The sequence below is a fragment of the Chelmon rostratus genome, chromosome 19, assembly GCF_017976325.1.
Source record: "Chelmon rostratus isolate fCheRos1 chromosome 19, fCheRos1.pri, whole genome shotgun sequence".
Taxonomy (NCBI): Eukaryota; Metazoa; Chordata; class Actinopteri; order Chaetodontiformes; family Chaetodontidae; genus Chelmon; species Chelmon rostratus.
Window position 1 is genome coordinate 11,966,020 of NC_055676.1, and position 26,814 is coordinate 11,992,833.

The following is a 26,814-nucleotide window of genomic DNA, read 5'->3' on the forward strand; positions in this document are numbered from 1 at the left end:
GGTGTCAGAGTCATCTGAGGCCAGGAAGTGATTAAAAAGTCCTGAAGCGAAACAAAACCTAACAACAGCGTAACAGAACCAATTTATCACCTCATCAACACAGGAATTTAAGAGCAATCAATGGTCTTTGAACCACCAACAATTCTTCTGATAATAAATGTACAGTTTGTCATGACATATTGATAACTTTCAGAGGAGCTGTAGGAATGTACACGTGGTAATAGCACTAATGCACAGATGTCTCTGAAGGGGAAAAGCTGTGCTGTATGAAAGGTGCCTTTAATAGAGGAGACATGCAGTAAAAGGTTGGTAAACAATGCCACAGCTGTCAGGAAGAAGCAATTGAGGTCAAGGGTGTTCTTGGTGTTTTCGGTCTTAATGGACCAGTACCTTCACCCAGAGGAAACTGGGAAATGACTGCTGAGCATCTGAGTGGCTGTTTCTGTCAACCTAAGCAGGCTGCTCACTTCGCTACTTGCCTCACTCCGCATTTTTCGACATACTTGTCAGGATGATCAAAACACAGTCCAGCAGGTAAATACATGGAGTTGGGGCGCACACGGTGGTGCTGACTCTGGAATTGTGTGAGGAGGTATTATGTTTCCCTTTCAAGGCACATCATCAGAAGGAGACCGGAAAGGAGAAGGCTGTACGCTAACAACAGGAGGCATATCAGCACAATCGGCCTTCTGCAGGATAAACACCACACTCAATCTGAATTACATTTACAGTCTATAGGAATTAATAGTGATTTATAATAAAGAATGGCGGCTTACATCCTAATGTCTGCATTAAATATTTGATAGGAATCAGCAAACAACCAACTGAGTACACTGTAAATATGTGCATCAAAATGTTTTTATTTGTCAATCTCAGTTACATATTATATATGTATATCTATACATTTGTATTTAATTGTATGTTGGATTTAAGTTATAAATCTTGATTAGGATGCATTATTCTCCTATAAATTTTTGGATGTTCAAGGCCTTTCTTTGAATATGAGTGACTTGTTGATGGAGTGGGTTTATCCTCAGAAAAGCAAAATGTAAACTATCATGACTAACTCATAAACTCATGCTTGTCTTTTCCTTTCCTTTTCAAGTACACGGGCATGTCAGGCTCCACTCTCATTTCCACCACTAGGGGGGGGCAGTAACCAGTTCCACAGGCAATAACACTGAACATAAATGAATAATATGTGTATGACTAATATGAATGCACTTCTGCTAATTATAGTGCCTTGATCATAAATCTCTAACTGAATGAATAACCGGCCTTTAGAACTCTCATGGCACTCATTGCAAGGCTCATCACACAGCCACCTCCGCAGGGCTCTGGTGTGTCTACATATAAAGTATATAAATAATCATATCGATGTACGATTGTATAATACACATGATAATTAGATTAGTTAATTTCTTGTTGTGCTTTTAGTGTATACGTTGCTGCTTGTCCCTATTTACATTAATGGACATTATTGTTCTTCAGCATGCTCTAATAAGATTTAACATGTAATCAGGTATCCCTTGAAAATTAGATGTTAATCTGAGTGGGGCTCCCTTGATTAAACAAAGATTGTATGAGAAGCTTGACTATAGAATTAGATTAGAAAGACAGACAGACAGATAGATAGATAGATAGATAGATAGATAGATAGATAGATAGATAGATAGATAGATAGATAGATAGATAGATAGATAGATAGATAGATAGATAGATAGATAGGTGCTATATTTGGAAAAGTTCCATTAAGTTTCAGATTCATAAAACAAAATTCATAACTGTTAGAAAGCCACGATGGGAGTAAAACTGCTGAGGTAGTGATTAGGGAGTTTCTGATTAAATTGCTGGCTACTCGAGGACGGATTAGATAAATGCCGGATAAAACACGGCCTACTTCGGGTGGATTTTTACCAGGATAACTGGAAAATAACGACACACGTGGGATGTGTGCGCCCAGGTAATAAAACCGTATGGAAAGATCATTGGTCAGTTTATATGAACAACTCTCTCTGTCTGCACAGAATAATTACACGGTTGAAATGATGCCCGGATAGGATGCCGTGTCCATCCCGTGGCTTGAATTTATGCAGACTGTCTTCATTCACTGGTATACACACACACACAGAGAGAGAGAGAGAGAGAGAGAGAGAGAGAGAGAGAGAGAGAAACCTTCCGCCTCCAGAAGGTGGGAGGTGTCACGTGGTACGCAGCCCCAGCCAATCAGGAGTAAGTGCGCATTGCGATCCTGTGCAGAAGGATTGTTTTATTAAAGGGTTGGTAATGATCAATGAGTGAGTGGAGCTGTCCACGGTGCTGAAAGTTACTTCACGATGGGCTGACTTTCAACACCACGGGCAGCTCTGCCCTCATAACTCCTGTTAGAAACAACACATATGAGCACTTATATATCATATAATACTGCATCTATCTGTTGTAAAGACGTCCCTCCCAACTTTGCAGACATTCAGATTTCTTAATGTCGTTTACTGGTTCCACATAGGATCATCAGATGATGCATATATATATATGGTGAGAGACAACTTTCCGACTCCGATGCAAGTGAAGCAAGGAAAGCCTTGCGAGCAAACAGTGCAGCTCTGACTAAAATCCCACTACAAATAAAAAAACATAACTCCAATATAGCCTAACAGCCCTAAGACTGAATTTGTTGCTGCTGCAACGCCAGGGCGTGTGGATGATTGGGTTTCAGCCTTTGGTTTATGCCTCCACAGCTGCTCAATCTCGGGCAGTTGGCTGTATTTCCTCAGGGTGTTATAACTCTTCTACTCCATTAATAACGCAGCCACCAGCGGTCACATCAATCTGTGGCTGCAGACACGAGCCCCGGCCGTGTAGGTGCTGCAGGCCCGCACGGTCACATGGTCAGCGGCCAATGAGCTGAATGGAACCAGCACCTTGTTAATCAGGGGTGACAGCGAGCTACGTGTGTTTCCTATGAAGTCAATACATGGGAAATCAGCTCAGCAATTTATGAATAGGCCTGGCTGAAGGGCGCCACGATGCAGAGGTGTGACATGTAAAGCCAGTAAAAACAAAACCCATTTATATGCTTCAATGTCAACTTTTTACTTTCCTCTTGGCTGCAGCTTCAGAGAGATGTGAGGCATCTCTGTTCTGCAAAGGTGTAAAAGTGCAGGTAGATCTGCAAACATGAAAAAGCAAGAATTCTGCATAGTTTATGTTGATCCTGATGAAATAAGGATGGGCTTCACATCCCATGGTTGCAACCTGTTCATGACGTCGAGCCAGTTGTTTTGGTCCCCTCTGCCCAATCGGAGGCTCCGCTCACATTCTACCGGAGCCGAAATGGGTCTATTCATGCAGCGGCTCTGTCCTCCCGTAAGTACCATAACGCCCTTCGTCGGGTGCTCTATGGTACCCGACTGCTGCTTTAAACAGCAGCACTGACATGGAAACCCCATTGCAGCTGCAGAACGATTTCTTTCCAGAGCAGCAGCTCCAGCACTGTAAGTACCAGCACTACTGCGGGCGGGAGGATCGGCTCGGCAAGCAGCACGACCAATGCTGCACCTGCAATAGCTGCACCTGTGATGCGAGAAAAAGCCTCGTCTTTCGCGGGACGTCGCCGACCACTGTGGGAACTTTAAGGACACCTTCGGAAACGTCTTCGAGGCAAGGTTGCCAGTACAGCGTCTGCGAGTTCACACCCTCTAGTCATGGTAGTTCATCCAGGCATCATCATCCTCACCATCAGCAGCAGCAGTGCCGCGATCGGCAGCGGGGCAGCCTGGGCAGCAGCCACAAAGACAGTAACTCCTACAATGAAATAGCCATGAGCAGCTGCAGATACAACGGCGGCGTAATGCGGCCGCTGAGCAACTTGAGCTCGTCCCGCAGAAACATACACGAGTTTGATTCCGAGTCCCAGCCCTTGCAGCCGATCTCAGCCGCAGATGCGTCGGACACTTTAGTATCCAAGCCGGAGAATAATTCCACCACCCTGATGCCTTACGCATCGGGAGACGGAGGGGGAGGCTGCGGCCACAGCGGCGGTAAATCGGGTAAAAAGAAGAACCAGAACATTGGGGAAAAGCTCGGTCACAGGAGGGCCTTGTTTGAGAAGAGGAAGCGGCTCAGCGACTATGCTTTAATCTTTGGGATGTTTGGGATCGTTGTTATGGTTATAGAGACTGAACTCTCGTGGGGAGCCTATGGAAAGGTGCGTATTTTCTCAAAGCCCACGCCGCGCAGAGTTCATTTAGTGGCAGCAAGCTATTTAAATTGGATGATGATAAAAAGCAAACTGGCGAAAGTGTTATAGAAAAGCAGCCACTTGGAATAACAGGCAGCAGAAGTGTGGGCTCACTGCAAAGTGTCCCATGTAGTCACACTGTCACACGCAGGCCAAAAAGGCCCACTGCTGTCGAACCATGAAGGGGAACCCCAGTTATACACAAAGATCACATTTTGTTGCAGTGCACATTAACAAGCTGAATTCTTACTTGCATGTATTTTTACTCCCAGATTTGTGTGACACATGTAACAACATGCAGGAATGTGATTTTATGTCATGATGTTGTGTCTTGTTTGGCTTTAGTGTTGTTGCTCTTTTCCAGGAGTCCCTGTATTCATTAGCTCTAAAATGCCTGATAAGCCTTTCTACAATCATTCTCCTGGGGCTGATTATCATATACCATGCAAGAGAGATACAGGTAACGTTGCAACACTCTTTTCTTCTTCTTGTTGTTCTTCTTTCACTGGTGATGCTGAAGGGTCAGCAGTCTGCTCTGACACTGACCGACTCATCACGTTTAGTGAATGCTCAGTTTAATGTGTCTGCACGCCTGTTCTTCACAGGATGTCACAAATAGGTTTATGTGCAGAAAACTGCCCCGAGCGTTTGCAGATTAGAAAAGATGTTTTTTTATTATTATTATTGACTTGAAATCTACCAAAGCAAATAAGTTCTTGTAAAAGCAAGTGAAGTGTTAAATTTTAGTTTGTCTGCAGCGTGGGACAGTGCAATTACTCAAATTGGATTACCAGCATGAAATCTGGAGAAGGCTGCAACAACTTTATTTATTTTTATTCTCTTCATTCCAAAGTGAAAATCCATACAGCCCTGCGATTGCATGAATGCTGTAGTGGACTGATCGTTATCTTTCGAAGCCACATTAACACCTCATTGCACATTTTGATCAGATTTAGGAACTCACACAGGCCTCAGTGGGTGGATTGAGACCATCAGGCTCCCCTGAGGTGTTCCAACACTTGGACAGTTTTATGACCTTGCCTAGGAGCATTGTTGCATTGCTTACATTTCTTACTGTGCTTCAGCACTTGTGTCTTTTGTTGAACAGCCACAAAATTAATGGGGCGACTGTATGTTGCCAGAAAGCTTTCATGCATTAGATACTTTCTTTTCTTTTATTTTAATTAAATCAACTTAAAAGGAAAACTTCAGTTGAAAAGAAACACAGCTCAGGCTTTCTCCCCAATCTCTGAAGACTCCATGTTTAATCATGTTAATGGATTTTTCTTACTTTTAAACAAGATGGTGATTTTTTAAAAACTGCCTTTAGCTAAATTGTTTGAGCTGATCCAGCTGTTTTTTTTATATTCTGTTATTCAGAACATAGAGGTTTGGGTAAAATGTGTTAAATTTGGACAAAACGTAAGGGTTCATGAGCCTTGTTGGTATATTTAGAGCTCAAGTCCCAGGGGAGTATCAGTCATTGAAATAGCCCAGCAGTAAAATGTGTCTCCCCCTTCAGATGTCTCATTGTAAACCTTTCTTTATGAGGGATGATAGAAATGCACAGACATCATTACCATATTTCAATGCATAACAGAAGTGTTTTCATTTCCCCTGCAGACAGTTCCCAGTAGCTGTTTATAAATTAGAAAGCATACTGTACGTTTGCTTGGGAGTATCATATTCTGGATTCATTCTTCCCTCCCTCGGCCTCCGCACCTTCAACTCTAATCCTGTGTGAATTATTTAATTCATAAACTGAGCTTTTCCACCTCTTGCTTGCGCAAACTTTCCTTGATGCTGAATAATGTAACGATTTAGTTGTGACTAATAGAGAGCAAAGGTGCATTCTTCATCACAGCAGGTCTCCATTTAGTGGCTTTTATAACAGATTGTGTGAAATTGGCAGTTGTGCCTCAGCTGTGGGTTTATGGTCCCCGTTCACAGTAAACCAGTTAAATGCTTTAGCTCTGAATTGTGCGGCAGCTTCCAGTCGCTGTTCCTCACATGTTCTTACTGTCATGATCCAGCAGCACATCTGTGCTCGTAAATATGGAGACGATGACAGTTTTAGGAAGCTTAAATCCTCTGTTTTACACATCATAAACAGCCGTGATGCAATATTCTTACCTTTACCATAGGCGAGCTGGAATTTTCATTTGAGCTCTAAAACAAGCTTTTCTTTCCGTTCGTTTTAATTGTCAGTAGCTGCACATTTACCCCACCGGAAGGCTGTTTCAAACCTCTTTGATCCAGACTCCTCTGACAGTCGTGTCAATATCCAAAACATTTTTCACCCTGGATTGCTCTCTTCTCACGATAAAGACATTTCCCCTTTTGCTGACCTAGAAAACTTTATTAAGGCAATTGTTTGCCTCACAGTTGATTACTGCAATGCACTTTTCGCCACATATCCCCTCTCCACAATGATATATATACCATTTATTCAAACGCCGAAGCCTGAACACTTAAGTGAATCAGAAAACATCATCGCATCACTGCAGTCTCTTACTCACTCCCTTCTGCTTCTCTCTAGATGTACAAATTGATTATAAGGTCCCTTTTCTTATTCATCAGCTATCAGCCAGTTCCTGGAAGCTGACTCTGTCTTACTATTTAAATCCAGTTCACAGTGTTTATACTTTAACTTCCACCACACCAGCTGCTCCTTCCCTTCCTTGCCTGACGGGCTTTTGTGCCTGTTGTTGGTAGTCTGTCATTACTTGGTTCCTGCAGACTGACATATGTGCTTGCACACACACACACACACACACACACACACACACACACACACACACACACACAGACAAATTAATTCTAAATCTATCTCTCTAATGACACACACAGTTGTTCTGGATGTGTGTGTGCTTCCTTTACATTTTCTCAGAGCTTCTTTCATTTGCATCTGATCAGCTTTGTTGTTTATCAGACTCTTCTCACGTCTTTCAAACTCCATGATCCATGTTTTGAACAGACACCTGCTGTTAACTGAGCAGTCAGTTTACCAAAGAATCAAAATCAAAGAACCAGACAAAGTCTTTTTTACTTCCTGCTTTCTTCTTCCTTGTCAAAACCTGGCGCCTACGTTACCCACAATCCAACTCAACCACCAAGAGCTGGGTTGAGATTCGGGCATGTTGTGCGAGTAGCGGCTCATGCGGCCTCAAGCCGCTAGCCTTGAGGAGTGGAGCCGGTAACCTCGCGTCTGTCTTTATTTCCAAACATGTCGCCTTCAGAACCAACCAACACTGACTCAAGTGACATCACCTGAGGCAGTCGCTCAGATCGGCTCCCACCAAAAAGACCTTTTTCCCATGCAGCATGCAGTACTATTCCCCAACACCTGTAGACAGACTATGATGTGTAAAACTGGTTTCCTCCTTTTTTAAAAAATCTGCCGTCTCTAAGCCCAGGGCTGACATACTCAGGTGACATCATTCGAGTCATTTTCTCAGACTTTTCAAAGCTTTTCCAGAGTCACAGACAGTATATGACTGTCTTCATAGGCTGTGCTGTACTCCCAGTGACCTGTAAATTGACTCTGACATGAAAAATCAATCGTTTAAAACATAACTTTCTGCGAAGAATTAACAAAGGGCAAAAACTCTGACTAACTGATTCAATATGTGGTGCTCTCTCCTGGGTCAAACACTGCATCAAATACACTTTTAACACTCCATCTATTGTTGTATTATTCAGCATAATGTAATGCCCCTGGTTTGTGGTTTGTGTGTTAAAGCTGTGCATGGACCATAAGTGTTTGTGATATTAGTAGAGTGCTGCTTCTAAAGTGCACTTTTCCGTGTGGGAAATTTCGCTCCTGCAGTGAAATAGATTATGCATGCACATCCATGTGTACTCACAGATGCCTGTCAGATGTGGAGGCATGAGTCGGGGTGATGAAATACTTCCCCTCCACTTCGAGCCACTCCGAACTGATTTACTTGTCAAACTCGGTAAAGACTGCGCCCTCTCATTTTTTACCTAGTGTTACAACGTGAAGTGTTTTTTCTCTCCTCGGAGTGACTGAAAACTCAAAAGGTCAGGTCAGACAGGATAGATGTTGGACACCAGCTGTCATTTGAATTGTTTAGGGATACATCTGCTGTGCTGCAACGGCAGCGACGGCTGGACGACAGAGCCAACTGCGTTAACAGAGAGAGACAGTGTGTCCATGTCCTGATAAATGTCCTTACATTTGTCCCAGTGTCTACAATTAGGAGAAATAATACTAATCTTTAATCCTCTTGTACATGCTGATGTGGCTCAGCGTCTTTTTATACTTCTCCTTGAAATGTTATCAGCCTGATTCAGTCCCCGTCACGCCTTTTGTTGACAGCTGCCGATCCGCCGGAGGAATTTTTAGACTTTTTAGCGGAGTCGGGTTTGCTGTGTTGGCAGGCAGCGACTTACTGTAGAGCGCGAGTGGAAATGGAGAGGCTAGAGTCTGTAGCTGCTTCACGACTTTGATTTGTCATTGTCAAAGTCTGATATGAGCTACGAGCTGGGAGCATCTTCCTGCTCTCGCTGCTGAGATGGTTGATGAGTTCACCTTATTCCCAAACAGACAGAAGCTGCTCTGAAAGTTTCCCCTTCTTCTCACATCAAAGGCTCTTCGCCGACGGGCATTTGTGTTCAGGCCATTGCTGTGTCGTTGTACCTTGTGATGACAGTTCTGCTGAGTTTTCTTAAACTAATGCAAAATGCTTTGGGGGCTGTTCCGCCTTTGATGTGTACTTTCGTGATAAAAGTGAGCGCTGATGTTTCACAGTCACACAGTATTACATTTTACAATCTGCAGAAAAGATAAAATAACAACACGACGCCCAAACTGTGCCAGCGAATCCTGCCAAAGCCAAACTTGGCCGTGGTTGTCAGACCGCCCCTGGGTGGTGTGTACGTGTTAGAGATATGGTGTAACTGCAGGAGACGCTCCGCATTCCTCACAGTGAAATCTGTCCTCTACCTGAGACTCCAGACTGGAGTCAGATAACCACCACTGGCTGGTGACCTCAGTGTTTTCACTGAACGTACAGGCTTTCAGAGACACCCAGCCTCCCGAAGAGCTGCAAATCCGAAAGATTACTTATTGATGGCATTTACTAAATTGTGCTGCGCACGTGTCTTTAAACCTACCGATGACTTTCAGATCACTGACGTGAGCAACTTGGCTGCAGCAGCAAGACTTTAAAGAAAGATTTATCCAAGCTTTTACTTTGGCCCTATGTTGCTTGAATAGAAGAATGTATATGCAAATGTGTGACTTAATGTCAGAAACAAAAGCAAGTCGAAACTGCAGCAGCTTCAGATTTACTCAGCAAAGTGGTCTCTTAGTGGCTCACTTTGATATCATAAATAAAGTATTGCATTAATGTCTAATTGGGCTGAACCTCTCAACCTAATTCACTAATGAGATTGAGCGATTTCATTCTCAGTGACAAGATATATGTTCCCATCTCCACATTACACAGATTAAATATTGAGCTGGACTCCATTAGTTATATTGAGCGTAGTGAAACCAGTAACCAACCCAGCTAGCGTCGCAAGTGAGCCCCTCTGAGACCGCACAGCGTAGACGCAGGACAGGCAGGGGATGATCTTGGGACATATTCTACCGCGTTGTCCCTCAACCTGACGTGAATGAAAGTTTCCCATGATGAGCGAGGAGCGTGCACTCTGAGTGATTAGACTGTCCATCAGAGCAGAAGCAGAGTGCCTGAGAGAAGCCAGCGACGGCTCGATTTGTTCGCCGTGCTGGCTGCTTCCTCTCTGCTGTACAATGCAGAGGCTTAATGTATGTGCTCTTCTGCTTTATTGTCACATTTTGGACATTTTGGAAAGAGTTAGATATTCATTTGGTTCAGATTAAGGTTGGGATTTACACATGCTTACATGTACAGAGGTACAAACATGCGTGTGTGTATAGACATCATTAAATAAAGGTTTTTGATTTAAGAAGATAAACAAATCACAAAAATAAAAAAGGACTCAAAGCGTCAGTTCACCCCAATAAGAAAAACATACTGTGTTTCCTAATTTTTCCATAAAGGTATCTGACTATGCAGATAGTTTCATTTTGATTTGCCCAAGCTTGGAGCTATCCATCTCTGTCTTAGTCTGGGTTTTCCAGAGTTTGACGGGCTCCGTCTCTTCTGTCGAATTTTTAGCCATGCTCCCAAATTAGCTCTATGGATAGCAGCGTCAGTCAGTAGGTCCACCACTCTGGTCCAGACTGAAATGTTGCAGCAACTGTTGCATGGATGTCCCACAGACTTTTCGCAAGTCCCAAGATGATGAAGAGCACTAATTTTGCCGATCCTGTGGCTGTTCCTCTAGCGCCACCATGAGGTCAAAATATGTGGCTTTGTTTCAACGGCTTTTGAATGAATTGACATCTATCTTTGTCTATATCTAATAACTTTGGAGATGCTTTAACTTTTCATCTAGCTCCATCATCAGGTCAAATTCTTAACTGGTTCATGACCAGATAACTGCAAAACTAATGATATCGCCCATCGGCCTCAGTTGTACGTTAGTGATGATTAGCAACTGTAACAATTCTAACATGCTAAATTTAAACATTGCGCATGGCAAACATAAACATGCTTTGTCCATGTTAATGTTAGCACATAGCTGAAAGCATCAAAGCACAGCTTCACGGGGCCGATAGCATGGCTTTAGACATTTAGCTTAAATTTCATACTTTAAGGCTCTGAGCATCACAAACAAAATTATGCTCACCTCCACTGTGTTGGGTTGAAAAGTAGAAATCTCAGAGAGAGCTTTCTCAAAACATGAGCAAATAAAACCCAAACTATCAGCATGCCAGGATACACACCGCTGGAGTTCAGAGAGTTTTTGAAATTTGAGTGAATTGAACCTTTAAGCATGTAAATCAGATTACAGATTGTCCTTATTTTACTTTTATACTCTATTTAGCATGTTTGTAAATTTAAGCTTGAACCTGATGTTCGTCTCTGTTGATCAGTCTGGGGAGAGGGAGATCATCCCTCGTTCCTTCTTTATGTTTTTCCCCTCTTTGCTATGGTCAAATGTTACCTCCTTACGATTAAGGCTTTTCGGAAAATAACTGTGTCTTTGCACGCATGATTTCTTGATTTCTATGTTGTATCTGTAAAAATAGAACAAAACAATTGGTGACCAAAAATTCACTTGACCAACGCATATTCATTTGCGTAGAGATCATTTGTCCCCATTAAACCTTGACCTGTTCTATCATGTTGCTTTAAACTCGCACATCGTTGTGCCGACTGTCAGGCTGCAGTCTTCTAAGTTGCTGTCAGCCTTTGTAGACATGGTTTTAACTGTGATTAAGTCAACTTCCCATTTAAAATCCCTTTACTTGCTGTGTTTAAATGATTTGTCAGCCTCCTGTAACTAATTTAAAGGCGCCCTGTCTCATCAGCTGCGTGTCTTTACGACTGACTCTCAGCGTCTTCCCTCTCTGTCATATTTTTGACACCAGCGAGAACCCACAGTTTAAGGTTTTTCCACTGCAGATGTAGTTTGCTCCGCCTCTCCGTCATAACTGTTGGTTCTGCTGCTAGCATGGAATATTTGATGCTCCGAGGTAAAGGGCCCTTGAGTATTGTGTTTCAGGTCATCCATTACCATAATTGCTTCTACCCACCAAGTAGGCTTTCCTTATGCAACCTGCGTTTAAATGTTTAATTACATTGTTTTGAGGTAACAAACTTTGTAACTGCTTTTGACAGGCCGGGTGTGTTGTTTGAAATGTAAAATAAAACGCTGGTTGTGCTGTGTGCAAACAATAGATTTAGCTGCTTTCAGAGGCCTAATTCTGTAAGCATGAAACCGTGGCAGAGAGGAGTCACAGCTTGTGTTTCCGTGTCTACATTACACTCACTTGGAAAGCCGGACAAGACGAGCTGTGGTTAGAGTTACACACTTCTCTGGCAGATGTCAGTTTGTTAAAGGAGCTCAGTGTCGCTCATTTGATATGAACAACTGCCTCTGAAATTTTAATTCATGTGTTTTCTGTGTTTGGGGGGAACTTTGATTGTAGCTCTTAAATAAATATAAATGAGGCTTTGTGGGACGGTTGTTGCGTTTGTTCGTGGACATGTGTTCGTTGTAGCTTGTGCTGTTTTGCCTGTAATGTGCCAGCTTGTTGACAGTTGATATTTCTTCCACAGTGGCAGTTGGACATATAATTGGCTCAGAAGCTATAATAGGCACACGCTGTGGTTCAGTGCAGTTTGCGTGTTGAAGTGAAGCGGGCGCCCGTAGTGTCGGGGGCGCCTTCAAAGCTGTCAAGCTGTGGAGCATTCATGTATGTCTGTGAGGAAAATTGGCCGTATTATTGATTTTTCCATGTGCTGTCTTTGTCCTTGAACATGTTGAATGGGGACTTTCTTTTCGATGGGAGAAATATGACTGGTTCAGCAATTCAATTTTTATGTAACATATCGCTGCTAAATTTACAATCTAGGTCACTGATCCCATTAGCCCTCCAGGAGTGGGACAGTTTTTTACTTCTATAATGAGAAATTCCAAATGAAACTAAATGGAGACGAGCTGGCAAGATGCCGAGTCGTGATGTGTGCCACCAGTATGTGTTGAATATTATGAATGTTTTATTACTCATAGAATTAAAGCTGCAGTTTTGACTGATAAATCAATATAGCCAATATATTTCAGTTCCAAACAGCTAAGGGATTGTACAGAAATTATTAGGGTGGGGAGAGGAGCTGAACCTTAGTTTGATTTTAGAAAAGCAGCACTATTCCCCTCCCAAGGTTATTGGTATTTAGTTTGACACAGAGGAAACTGCAACACCCAACCGCCTAATTCCTCAACTCAACTCTGATTTCAACCTTAATGTGTTAATGGGACGATAATTTGCACAGAGCCTGAATTGCACATTAGCAGTGGAATTAGCAATTGCGAAAATTATAATAAGCATAACAACTGGTGCATTTTGTGAAAGAAGAATTCCAGCTGCTCTTACTGCCATTACTGAACAGCCAGCTGCTCTGCGGCTGCAGAGGCACCTCAGCACCTTCGTAGTTTCACTCTCCAGTAAAACTGGTTGTGTTGTGCTGAGTTATATCACAGGTTAACTCTGCATGATATATTAAACTTTGCTGTAGTTCTGTTTTAAAGCAGAATAAAGTTTGCTTGTGGAAAAAAGATGCTCTTTGGAGAGATTATCTTCAATTCCTAATAACTACAAAGATATATGTTTTCTGACATATTGACCCCTGCAGAAACTGTAAAATAAAGCCCTGATACAGCGACACGATCATCTGCATATGGCAAAAGATTTTCACCCATGCTGCAACATGGTGTATGCTTTGAATCTGTGTTTTTACACAGAAACAGAAATATACATACAGAAAACCTGCTAGAAAATGATGAAACTGAATAGAAATGTGGGCCATAAATGACTATAAGACCTTCACATGCAGTTCCACCAATTTTAGACCATCTTTCTTTCAGCAAAAAGAAAAAATACATAGATGCCCCTTTTCTAGCCCCATCTCCCCCACTAATTTGTTCAGTCCCTAAACTTTAACCTATATACTAAATTCCTCTTCATGGGTAATGCCAGCAGGTGCTTGTGGAGTGGAAAAAGTCTCTAAAAATCCAAACTGCACACTTTAACTGATCTGTGCACAATCCAGTTCCCAGAGATGCTGAACTGCAAGCGAAAACATTGTACTTGCATGTGCACATTTTCTATTAAATCCAGAGAAATCACTGGACATTGTATAATTCATTACCAAGCGTACTAAGGAGGTTTCCGACAAAATGTAATGAACCTTTAGAGGGGCTTCTGCTCTCGTGGCAAAAACAGCCGGCGGGAAGCATCGCTTGTATTGTTGCTGACAGCAACATTTTGTGAAATATCTCCTGCCAGTTGTGACGGCCTGTTCACAGGAAGAGGACCTTGAGGTGATTGAGTGGATAGAGCAGGAGCAGCTGTGGAGGAATATCAGTGTGAGAGGAATTATTTGACAAATGTAGAGGAAGTTAATACAGTTTGATAGCATTTAATCCTCAACCTGCACCAGCTAATGTAAGCTCTGGTGAGAGGAGTAAGATTGAGATAGTGTATCTATGACTATAAGGATGATCAGGGACCAGTGCGAATGAGGTGGCGATGGCGGTCATGGGCTCAGTCGTTAGTTCAGGGTGAATACACGGAGCAGTGAATCTTCTGGTCGAAGACAAGCGAGCTGCAGATTGGATTGAAAGTGATGAAGAGAAGGGAGAGGATGAACAAGAAGAAGGCGCAGGAGCATGTGAAGAGGCTGCTGCATATGACAGAGGACAGGGTGGAGAAGAGTGATGAGGGTGCTGAAATCCACCCACACTGAAATCCCCAGTGGAACGGCCTACCTTCTGGTCGGGGTGGCCAGGCGACCAGAACCTAATGCTAATGTGGAGGCGGCAGATGTTCTCATCAGTATAACGCTTTGAAGTTGAAAATGCTTGCTGCATGCTGCTAATGTAACACTTTTTTTTGTGTGTGTGTGTATGTGAGAGAGAGAGGGAAACAAAGCAGGAGGTGAATTCATGGCAGAATTCAGTGTTGGAGTGGTGGAGACACATGTGCTTTGGCCTTATCTTACTACAAATCACATATTTACAAATGTAATTCTCCCCATTTATTGCTGAATTTTAGATTGCAGAGCCGACCGCCCACAGTGATGACTTCAAATGTCTTGTTTTATTCAACCAAAAGTCAATTGTCCAAAGATATTCAGTTTACTGTGATGTACATTCGAGAAGCTGGAACCGGAGGTTTCATTTCTTCATAATTTTTGCTTGAAAAATGACATGAACGATTAATTGATTATCAAAATAGTTGCAATATTCTTCTGCGAGTGGAGATAATCATGATTTCCATACAGTACAGAAATTAATACAAACAAATGTTGCAAGGTAGAATAAAATCTGAAAGCATAAAAAACACCATGTTATTCTTTGGAGAATGCATTCAGAAACACAAAGGCATGATATTCGAGTGTTGCAGCCTTTATCAGATATCCTTGGCCTTGACCAAGCATAGCATTCTAACTATGTAAACAGTTATTTATTATTTTCTTTAACTGTACCTCCTCCAAATGTTATTTCAGATCAATTCTATTCTCTTGAAAATGCTCACAGATAATGTGTTGTATATACTGTATATCATTCGTTTTAACTGGGCAACAGCATGAGGCAAAAAAAAAAAAAAAAACTGCTGAGGTCTTTAAAAATGTGACTCAGAAATGTGATTTAATGACTCAAGGCTATTTGTGACTTATTGTTTAATGGGGTTTAATGATTTCCTGTAGCTTGCTGTGTCACCATGATGAAAATGTTAGATGTTTTTTACCCTCCATCGGCCTCACCGTGCCCTTGCCTTGCAGTTATTTATGGTGGACAACGCAGCTGATGACTGGAGGATAGCCATGACATATGAGCGCATCTTCTTCATCTGCCTGGAGATCCTGGTGTGCGCCATCCACCCCATCCCAGGAAACTACACCTTCACCTGGACAGCACGCCTGGCCTACTCCTACGTGCCATCCAAGACGGATGCAGATGTGGACATCATCCTATCCATCCCCATGTTCCTGCGGCTGTACCTCATCGCTCGTGTCATGCTGCTGCACAGCAAGCTCTTCACGGACGCCTCGTCGCGCAGCATCGGTGCCCTCAACAAGATTAACTTCAACACGCGCTTTGTGATGAAGACCCTCATGACCATCTGTCCTGGCACCGTGCTGCTGGTCTTCACCATCTCGCTGTGGATCATCGCTGCATGGACTGTGAGAGCTTGTGAGAGGTGCCTGGATCAGTTTCTCACGCTATGCTGCGCCGCTCAGCATGAAACATAGATAAGGCGTAAAAATAGATAATGTACACACTTCTTAGCTCACTCTGTGTCTGAGCATCAAGATAGAAAGATTTACAAGATTATAGCTCTGCAGTATTCTGACAGCGAATTTAATCTTATGTTCACCACTATATTGAATTTTTTTTTTTTTAAGATGAGATTTAGTCATAAGGCGAAGCTTGAGTGCTTCAGGCACATTGAGGTTTGTCAACCTATTGCATTTATTATTTATTTCAGGTACCATGACAACCAGGACATAACCAGCAACTTTCTAGGAGCCATGTGGTTGATCTCAATCACGTTTCTTACCATTGGATATGGGGATATGGTCCCAAACACATACTGTGGGAAAGGAGTCTGCCTCCTGACTGGCATTATGGTGAGAAAAGCAGCCAGTGCTTCAGAGTTTGTCTTGTTTTGCCTGTCAGTATATCTTTAAGTGCTGAAAGACTGACAGAAAGTAGCTAATATTGTACTAATATTTAAAAGCTGGGAAAAAAATAGTCGACAAGCAAATGAAATAAGTGAAAATCCACGTTGCATATTCGTGCCTATCTGCTCTTGTTATTTCACAGGGTGCTGGCTGCACTGCCTTGGTGGTGGCTGTGGTGGCGAAGAAACTGGAATTAACCAAAGCTGAAAAACACGTCCACAATTTTATGATGGATACCCAGCTAACAAAAAGAGTAAGCGAAAGATCCGCACTCGGTCAGTTTGAAATCATGGATACTTTCCTTTCTGCATTCTTGACCAAATGTTTCCCCTCCTTTTTTCTCTTTTTCCATTTTAGGTGAAAAACACAGCTGCGAATGTTCTCAGGGAGACGTGGCTCATCTATAAGAACACCAAACTGGTGAGGAAGATGGACCACGCCAGAGTCAGGAAGCACCAGAGGAAATTTCTCCAAGCCATTCACCAGTAGGTACCACGCTCTGAAGCCCGACCCCCGACACCTCATGTTGGTCTAATACCTTTTTTAATCCAGCAGTGAATTCACTTGATTCACCGATGCGACACCAACCTGAAATCTGAATTGTTTGACACCTGTAGCAAACATGTGTGCTCATATTATTGAAGAATCTTGACCATGTTTCACTTGACTTGACCAACTTTGAATTTGTAGATGTGATAATGACTTGGCCTGTTGGTTCTGCATCATAAAGAGTGGTAAAATATGCAAGGGGACAAAATTTAAGTACTATTTGCTTATACACTAGATGTTCTTTTAATCCATTTCTGTTTGAACCAGTGTGAGAATTGTCAGGATGGAAGCTGCATATTTTATCTGTGTGAAATGGCATTTTCTCTGCATGAGAATGGGAAAACACCCAGAATGTGGAAGCAGTCATTCTTTCAGCAGCCTCAGTGTTACAGAAATATTCCTGACAAAAAGAAACAATAACAATAATTTTACCTTATCATATTCTGGAGTTACAGAATTCACAGCAGTATGATATTGATCTCTCTCCCTCTCTCTCGCCTTTCGCTGTCAGATTGACTCTTGTGTGTCTCTCTCGGCTACGTCGGCTTGCAGGCTGACGCATCTGGGTTTCTACTTTTCTAGCGGTTGGTCAGACACTTACCTGTCAGCTAGTTTTTTAGTGGGTCCCCGAGGACTCCTGAGGCGCTATCTAACTCCAAAACAGTATCGATTTCAGCCTCACCTCGCTCTTGTTTTTCTTCAACCTACTGTGCTTACAAGCACATCCAGTCTGTGACTGTCGGCAATCAGCTCAGTGCTTTATTAATATTAGTGAGTTGATGCACAGTGATTTTGTTATGTGTAGCTTTATAAGATAAGATGTCTCCTTTTTGTACGTTTGCTTTCTGTGGTTTTATGTATATATATGGGTCTTTGTGGTCTCCTGTGTGCAACTTTGATTTGCTCATGAATCTTTTGAACATACATTTCTGTTTTAAAGACATTAGGATGTTTGATTACAAGGTCGAGAAATGCACAAAGTGTCTGCTGCTGCTGCAACCCGCATCCAGATTTGTGCCGTTTAACGGCATTTTGTCACGGTTTCTTTGTCGAGTCATTATGTCCTTGCTGTCATATTCAGGCGATTCGCAGCAGTGATGACAGTGTCTCATGTCCACCTCCTGTTCTTTAGGACAGCCTAATAATGGAAATCCCTTGGAGCTAAAGCTAAATCTATACTGAACCAGATTCAGTGGGAAAAAGTCACGTCAGGCTCTGTGTGCAAGGACGACTACTCAGCATGGTGTCAACATCCTCCCGTCACACCTTTATCTCACAAAGGTTCTGCTTTGTTCAGGAAGTGGTGCGTTCACAGGCCTTATCTTGGAGAGTTTTAAGTATTGCCTGTAGCCTAGGTACAGGGTGTGACTCGTAAGCTCCGGATTGAGATGAATGTAGGACAGAAAGCTGACAGAGAGCAGATTGCGAGTGGGAAAAGGCCTACAGCCATCCTTGACCTGTCCTGAGGGGATGGTAAACATCAAATCAGATATCAGCGTACCTGTTTCCTCTGGTCAAAGCTGCAAGACAAACTTTCTCAGAGGTCCTCATCAGTCACTGTAAATGATGTGAGCTGTAGACAGTTTTTAAATGGAGCCATAGATGCTTTGAGGCATTGTCTGTGTTGGTGAATGTTGACTGAAGTTAACAGGACGGTTGTTTTGATTTACTGTATTCCTGATAACCCGGACTAGTGTGGAAAAAAGGGGATTAGACTTAGAGAGCAAGCAGAGCTGCAGCTCCCAGAAACACAGAGATATAACACACTGGTTGCAGGAGAAAGTAAATGAAGAATAAATAGTTGCTGCTGCTCAGAGGTGAGGTGACAGTGTAGAGATGAAGGTTTCAGCAGCCAGACTTGAGCAAACAGATTTTGCCATCTGAATATGTTTATCTGATGTTGTAATAATTCATTTGTCTACTTCATGTTTCCTTTTTTTCCTGTTTGTGTCGACACAATGCAATAGAGCTCGAAAGTAAGTCTTCGCCTCACATGTAGATAAAGACCTGTTGTTTGCATGCTAACGAGAGCTTGTCCTTGAACCCAATAATGTACTAAAAAATTACACTCCCTCATTTGATAAGTGAAATTCATGCCACTAAAACATGTTAAGTTAGCAACTGCTTCACAAGACATAATCATAATGTTGTCGGTTTATTTAATTTAAGCTGCTACAAAGGTTTTTATTAGACGTATGTTCAACTGAGTAGCATGTCAATTTGAGAAGATGCACATCAGTCTCCCATTTTTCACTCAATCTTCAACATTTTGTGATGCAAACAGCTTTAAATAGCCGGCACAAACACGTTTTCAGTCTCATTATTGACACATGCTGCACATTGTAATCACACCCACAGATGCATATAAAGTGAATTTCAATTATCGGTGATGGGAGGGTGTTTTTCTTTCCATTTCTGCATGGATGTGATGAGAATTTGATCTTTAATCAGGAAAACACTGATTAAACTCTAATTGACTGTGCTTTCACGTACCGAAGGATGACGACTAGAGCTCTACAGGAGACAGACCTGCAGTAGCACAAGTATATGATTTATAATATCCCTCAAGTCATGTTATACAACTTAGCAGTCATGTTCATACAGATCAGGGCTCAGGGTCATCTTTCGGCGTGTGGAACCATTGTTACGCCTGTTACTACATTTGCCACATTTTCCTCCATTTCTCTGTTGGATGACACAGTAGCAAAGACATTGATCTGGTGTTATCATGGCTGGTAAGCAGCATAATAACACGGACATACAGCTGTCATGCATCTCTGCACTAAGAAGAATTAGCAGAGTTTGCATTAGACGCAGGTTAAACACTCCTGAGGTCATTCGGATGGTGCATTTTTACAAAGCCACAGGCACGATGTGGCACACATGCATCCAGACGTCTTACAGTATGTTTCAGGCCATAACAGCTGTTAAGTCGAGTGTCTCAGCACAGTTGGATCCCCTTTGGGAACGCTGTCCCTGTCCATCCACAAGGTTGAAGTGGGAATCATAGCATGAAGCGGGACAGTGAGTGCTTGTTAGCTCAGAGATCAGTGGATTGGAGAAACAGCAAAGTGACCTAAGAGGAAGGTCAGGGTAAAGCCTTCGAGCAATCCCGTTTGAGCCTGAGAGGCTGCGACTGTGACCGACAGCGTGTAGCTGTCAGCCGGGACGGAAAGAGAGAAAAAAAAAACACAAAACGACAGGCTGCAGAATGCTCGCCTTGTCCATTAAGCTGAAGAAAAATGATAATTTCTCTCCAGAATGAGGTAAACAGAGGTCATGACAAAGAAAGCAAGTCAGGAGGGGTAAAAAATATGGCGCCGTACGAACTGAGATTGCCTTAACTGATTTAGTGGGGTATTGAAAAGCTTTGCTTAGCCGTTTTCCCCTGATGAATATCAATCAGATTTAGAGTGTCCATTCAAAAGGAGAACTGCCCATGAGGAGTGATTGACTGAGGGAATGAGATGCGCAGAATATAAAAGACAGGGCGAGCAGGCTTCCTCGTCCTGACCTCGCGCTGCCCTCGTGCTTTGACCCCATCTGAGGGCTATTGGTCATCCAACTGTGAAATGTGTAATTTTAACAGGTCTCACATCAGCTGCAAAGCCATGCAACATCGAATATCTCTTATCATATTAGATGCCTTCTTTTCCTTTCATTTAATGACTTGAATAATAAAAATTTTGCAATAGCATTCCTGTACTTGTCTTCAGAGTCTGCTCTGTCTGAAGCATTTCAGTCCTCAGTTGTCAAGACGTCTTCCCTTGCCTGTAGTTTCCTGTAGTGGCGCCTGTGGCACCCTCTGTTGGTCTGACCTGTCATCTTCGCTCCACATCTGCCTGTCTGCAGGAAAACAGAGAAATGATCCTGCATTGCATGAGAATGGGCGTATCGCAGCTAATTATCAGACTCCCCACGGCCCCCTTTCAATACCCTCTCGATCTTCATTAGTGTTTGCCTTCAAAACACACACAACCTAATGATCACCTCATACTGCATTCATGTCTCGGTTAGTTATAGAGTTTGTTTTTTAATTATTTCATCAAAATCTGAAACGTTGGCAAACTTGCCCTCATGATGTTCGACTGTGTATCGTGCCCAGTTTAATTTAGCATGCGTGGGTGATTCAGGGGGGAAAAAAACCTTTAATATCTCAAAACCACGTGTGGTCGACACGCTACAATACTGCACAGTTGCTGTTTTTGAGCCCCCTGAGAGGATGAGCAAAAACAGGCTTTAGAAGCTTAATTGAACAGGAGATGTGAATTATTTAAGCATGTTGTATGAAGTAGGTGAGTTCATTTTTGCCGACTTCACAAGTAAGATTTGCAGTTGATGAAAAAGTGGCCTTTTATGCCTTTTTTTAACAAGTAGTGTAACATTTTCTATTCATGATGCCAGATTAACAGGTTTCCTTTAAGCGGTAAATTGTGCAGGAACGTTGGATTTTTCTCAGTTGTTGTGTCACAGATTTTTATGTTTCTCTTTATGCTGCAAAGTCTTAAAAGGAAAAGATAGAGAATGTGTAGATAGGTGCTATCGAAAAGGTTAAACATTAGTCTTTATGTTAACTTAAAATGAGGTTTGATATGGCTTTTTGGGTGACTAAATAATTTATAAACCTAAATGGAAAAAAGGTGGTTTAACCAGAAACAAAACTTTAAAGAAACAACTGTGGGCTTTATTTTTATTTTTTGTCAAGTAGCTATAGGTCTTGATAATTAATGCTTAGAGGTGCTCTGATACTATGAGTCCTTCCTTTAGTATGGTTGTATGTATGTATGGTTGAGTAGGACCCCCCCCCCCCCCCCCCCTCCCCTCGTGGTCTCCTTTCCACTTGCATGCAGCTCAACCAAACAGACTGACCCCTGCATTTTCTACACACATCCTGTGCATGTCCTGGGAGTGCTCTCCGTGTGTATGCCTTGTGTGTGCACAAATTTAATGACAAAATTCTGATAGCCTTAATTTATTGGGTTCTGAATGGTCTTGTGTTCAGATTGAGAAGTGTTAAAATGGAGCAACGCAAGCTGAATGACCAAGCAAACTCACTAGTGGACCTTGCTAAGGTAAGCTAGACTACTGCTGCATTGTACATGAGGATAGACAACTATCCTGATAAGTTTCTTTCCTTTGTGTGATTTAATTCAATGCATGCTAGTTCACTCGCTGAATTAGTTGTATTTTCTAATATAATCAAAGTCTACAGGTGTCAAATAAACAGACAGGCTATTCACAAGGTGATTAAAAATGAATCTGTGTGATGATTCTGGTTGTCTGCACTCATCTGAGATTCTCATCTTTTGGGTTTGAAATAATAACATTTTATTTTACAGTGTAAACTGCTATCCCGGGGACATGTTTGTCAGAAAATTACTGAATGGGAGTAACAAGAAACCCCCCCTTTCCTGTCTGCACCGTTTTTCACTTTATGTATTCTCTGATGTTTGTCTCCAGATGCACTAAACAGAAGTTGACAAACCTTAGGGAAAGACCAGGCAGCCTGCCAGCCTGACACAGCAGAAACAGTAACCTGGGAAGGGAGACACACTGTGATCTGATGATTCAGCCCAAAGTAAAGGCAGAGACAGAGAGGAGAGAAAGGCAGAGCGCTTTGACATTCAGAAGTGCACCACAGTCAAACTGGATTTGAGCCAGCGTGTCATGAACGGTATTAGTTAATATTGCCCAATCACCTCGTGCTGTAAAACAGCAGCAAGAAGAGTTGGGATGTGACATTGGGTAAGGTGGCTTATAGCCAGTGGCACTCAGCTGGACCCTGTTATTAGAGTCTGTTACCATCAGAGGGCAGTGCATCTTCAGTCCCGTCCTCCCAGTGGAAAGCTGGAGCTAAATAGAGCTGAACGTATCATTGGCAACTGCATTGCCACTGCAGTGCAATGTGAAATTCCTCAGATCACAGTGTATCCCCTTAACTCATTATCTCTTCTCCGGTCTAATATAGAATGTGGTTTGTCATTTAATGTGGCTTCAGTGACGCAGAGTTTGGTTCAATGTTGTTTCTTTCCACAGCATTTTCATCACTTCCATTACTGTACAGGTCGTCAAATAGCAAAATTGCGTTTCGAAACGATCTCTGCCACTCTCCTCTGTCTTAATTCTCTCTTTCTCTTGTGCAGAAATAGGTTGGTAGTGTCAGTCTGTGGTTGAAGTGGAACTGTAATAACCATATATATTCTTGTTGCATCAGTTTCATCCTCTATTTATGATATTTGTTCCCTCGTGGCTTACTAGGCTTCTTTTCTTGGTCTTTAGCATCATTATTTAATGTGTTCTTGTCAGATTTCATGATTTACCAACGAGGCCCAGACTTGGGTCGTTTCAGTCCATGTGTGTGTCGGGGTGCAGGGAGAATTACGCATGCATTAGATAATATATCCATACATGAAACTATTTGGTTATCATTACATGAACTGCTGTTGAATTGCAGATTAGATTAGTGTTTATGCAAGTAATACAACACAGTAGAGCCCTTGTCTCTTACTAGGTGTCAGGGTGAGAGGTGTCAGTGCTACTTTAGTCCTCACTGATTCACATAAACAACCTATCCCATTATTCCTGCCTCAAATCAGGAGAGGACAAGGTAAGTGATGGATGGCATTGCCTCCAGGCTGCCAGGGATTATTAGTCCTCTGCTGAATAATACCTCAGAAACCGCCCTCCAGCAGCATCACTCCCACTCCTCATCCGAAATGTGACACGCATTTCTTAGTGTGTTGTTGACTGTTTTTGAAGACTTGAACCTCGGGAGTTAAAATGCAGCAGCTACAGTGTATTTTTAAAGGTCTGTGAACAGATGCTTGATGCATCAAAGAAGCAGAGGGCATCATCTGCAGGCTCCTTTCCTGTCCCCTCAAGGTCATAGGCGAAATATACTCTGCTCTGCATGGAAATGTGAACTCTTGTAAACTGGTCATATGAACTCTACCCTTGTCAGACAGTCAGAAAACTGCTGGTTCTCAAGGTTGGAACAACTAAGCATAAAAATAACTGACCCCCTGACCTTTTTTTAATGTGAAATTTACTCTCCTGCTTCTAACCTCTGCTCCCCCAAGACTGGAGGGCAATGAGACAGTCGCTGTGAGACAGACATTTACTTGAACTTGTAAAATTTGTCTTGTCAAAACAGCTTGGTTTTCTTGTTGATAACTGATATTTTCTTTGCTTCACTAATCAGATATCCTATTTGGCATTTTGTGTTAGATGCTGAGATTGAAGGATAGGTCCATGTTTTTTCAACTGTGCCGTAAAACAATACCTGCATAACCGTACAGTGGAACTTTAAAATGCATTTTTACGTACCATGAAATCTGTGGATTTTGTCCCCCGTCACTTATATTAAATCGCTTTAGAAAGGAATCTCTTTCCCATCAGTACAATTAATGCTTTCAATGTGCATATTGGCATTTGAGTAGTGTTTTCAGACAGACTCGAAAAAGTTTGAACCTATCCTTTAATTGCTTTTGTGTCAGACAATTAACATTTGGTAATGGCTGCTCTAGTCATGTGGGTTTTTCCATTAATTAAAATGAGTGTGCAGTCTGAACAGAATGTGTTGGGGAAGTTAATCTCCTCTTTTTCCTTGCCTCTCCGTTGCAGAATGAGCTCAGAGCACTTTCAACAACATATTTATTGAAGTATTGAAAAAGAATGTGCTTTTATCTGTAACCATATCTGTTCATAGTGGACGCACACAGAACTGTCCGTCAGAAACTAATACCAGTTTGGAAAATGATCATGCTAAAGTGTGTTTCCTCTCCCCTGTTCCAGACTCAGAACATCATGTATGACATGATATCGGACTTGAACGAGAGAGGAGAGGACATGGAGAAGAGGATTGCCCTGCTGGAGACAAAGCTGGAGACTCTACTGAGTAACTTGCAGGCTCTGCCGGGACTCATCAGCCAGGTCATCAGCCAGCAGCACAGGGACTTCCTGGAGGTGCAGCTCCAGCCTTATGACAAACACAGCCCTGAGCGCTCACAGTCAGTGTCCCGACGGAGGTCGTCCTCCACAGCACCGCCCACCTCCTCCGAGAGCAGCTAGAGTCCAAGGGGAATGCCTCCACTGAAGACTTTTGCCATCATATGGCCAAGTTGCATTTATCGTAAAGCCTTATGGTTTCAATAAGTATTATCCAAATTCTGATGACAGAATCCAAGATACTGATACTGCGGACAATGCATTTTAATGGATAACTTCATGCTGTTATTTGTTTTTTATTACCTCAAAAGATGTTGTTATCCTTGCTCTGGTGACATGACCACAAATAATGGCGCTTCCTTAAAAGGCCTATCGATGGGGGTACGATAAGAGCTCTACTCCATCTCTATGCAGAGATAGCCAGTTTTAGGTGGCAAGGTTACCATGTGTGAAACTATTGCACTAAAATAGTGCTTCTCACAGACTTTGTGCTTCTGCTGGCTTGATTCAGTTGCCGTGATCCTCAAAGCAAACTGAGAAACCACTGAGAAATTAGTCAGGGAGCATGACAGTGATATTGAGGAAAAGTGCTGTGTTTGATGGACTGGAGTGAACTGACACCAGAAGGCAGATGAAAATTGCTCCTACACACTGTCACTCAGAGATAACTTAAAAAGCTTGAAATGAGGAAAAAAAAGCATATATCTTTTAGGTTAGAAACAGCATCAACTATAGCGGTTTTCTTTTGCAGAGTGCCCCTGTAGAATGACTATTTTTGGGGAGACGTTGCAAATAATTTAATCCTCTAGTCAAAATGAATGCATCAAAATCTGTACTTGCACTTACTTTTTAATCAATGCACTTCAATGCTGACTGACGTACGATATAAAGATGCGTTGCTCATTAAAAGAAGAACATTTGAGATGTTTGGGCATGGGTTTATTATTGTCAATTCTCAAGTTGTGGCTAGTGTTGATAAATCAAGTCAAAGCCCTTTTTCTGTTTTTCAAAAAGAAGCATTAACTGAGACCTGCAGAGGTCTGCAGAAATGTATTGAGTGATCACAAACTCAGTAATTACCCCTTGTCTTGCTGTGTCTCACCTCTTGTCCTTTCTTCCTGTGCTATTTATGCTTGCTGTCACCCCAGCTGGGCAACAACAAATGCTGAACAACAACTCGCTGAAACCGTATCTACCTTTTAAAAAGAAAATGCCTATTTTTATATATTTTGATGAGGACAAGCACACCTCCTACAACTAAACAAACAACAAAAGGGATGTATGAAGTGACAGATTCAGCATATCTAGCACATGGTTTAATATATCTTGGACTGGAGTTAAGGTACATACATAAAGTTATCTAGGTTCTCTCCGGATCTTAATTATAAACTACTTAAAAATTGTATTATTATCCAGATTGCATTTATTTTTGACAGCATATGCTCTAGATGACACTGCTGGCTGAGCTGGAAGAGTAATATTAAAGAGCAGAACTGGTATATCTACCTACAGTGGCTGGTATTTATTAGGTTTATAGATTAAGTTTTAATGTCAAAGTCAGGTTCAGTCAATCAAGATATTTAAATTTGATTGGATGGCCTTTCCTGCAATCTATCTCCATATGAACTGTGTGCAAAAGCCATGGTGTGGAAAATATACCCTCTAGACAATAATATTCACCATATTAGCATAGTGCTAATGCAACCTTTCCAAGGTTGACAGACAATAGCATGGCTCAGAGGAAATCTGGTCAAATCAGCAGCACTGATC

The 26,814-nt window shown here is 42.2% G+C and overlaps 1 protein-coding gene across 1 annotated transcript; it reads left to right on the forward strand.

Moving 5' to 3' along the window:
* The first annotated feature begins 3,436 nt into the window (after positions 1-3,436).
* Positions 3,437-25,167, forward strand: kcnn2 (potassium calcium-activated channel subfamily N member 2). Its single transcript, XM_041960386.1, has 9 exons — positions 3,437-4,207; positions 4,605-4,700; positions 15,646-16,064; positions 16,353-16,494; positions 16,691-16,801; positions 16,906-17,033; positions 19,065-19,073; positions 22,100-22,169; positions 24,892-25,167. Exons 1-9 carry the CDS (start codon positions 3,437-3,439, stop codon positions 25,165-25,167), a joined length of 2,022 nt encoding a protein of 673 aa, XP_041816320.1.
* The last annotated feature ends 1,647 nt before the right edge of the window (positions 25,168-26,814 follow it).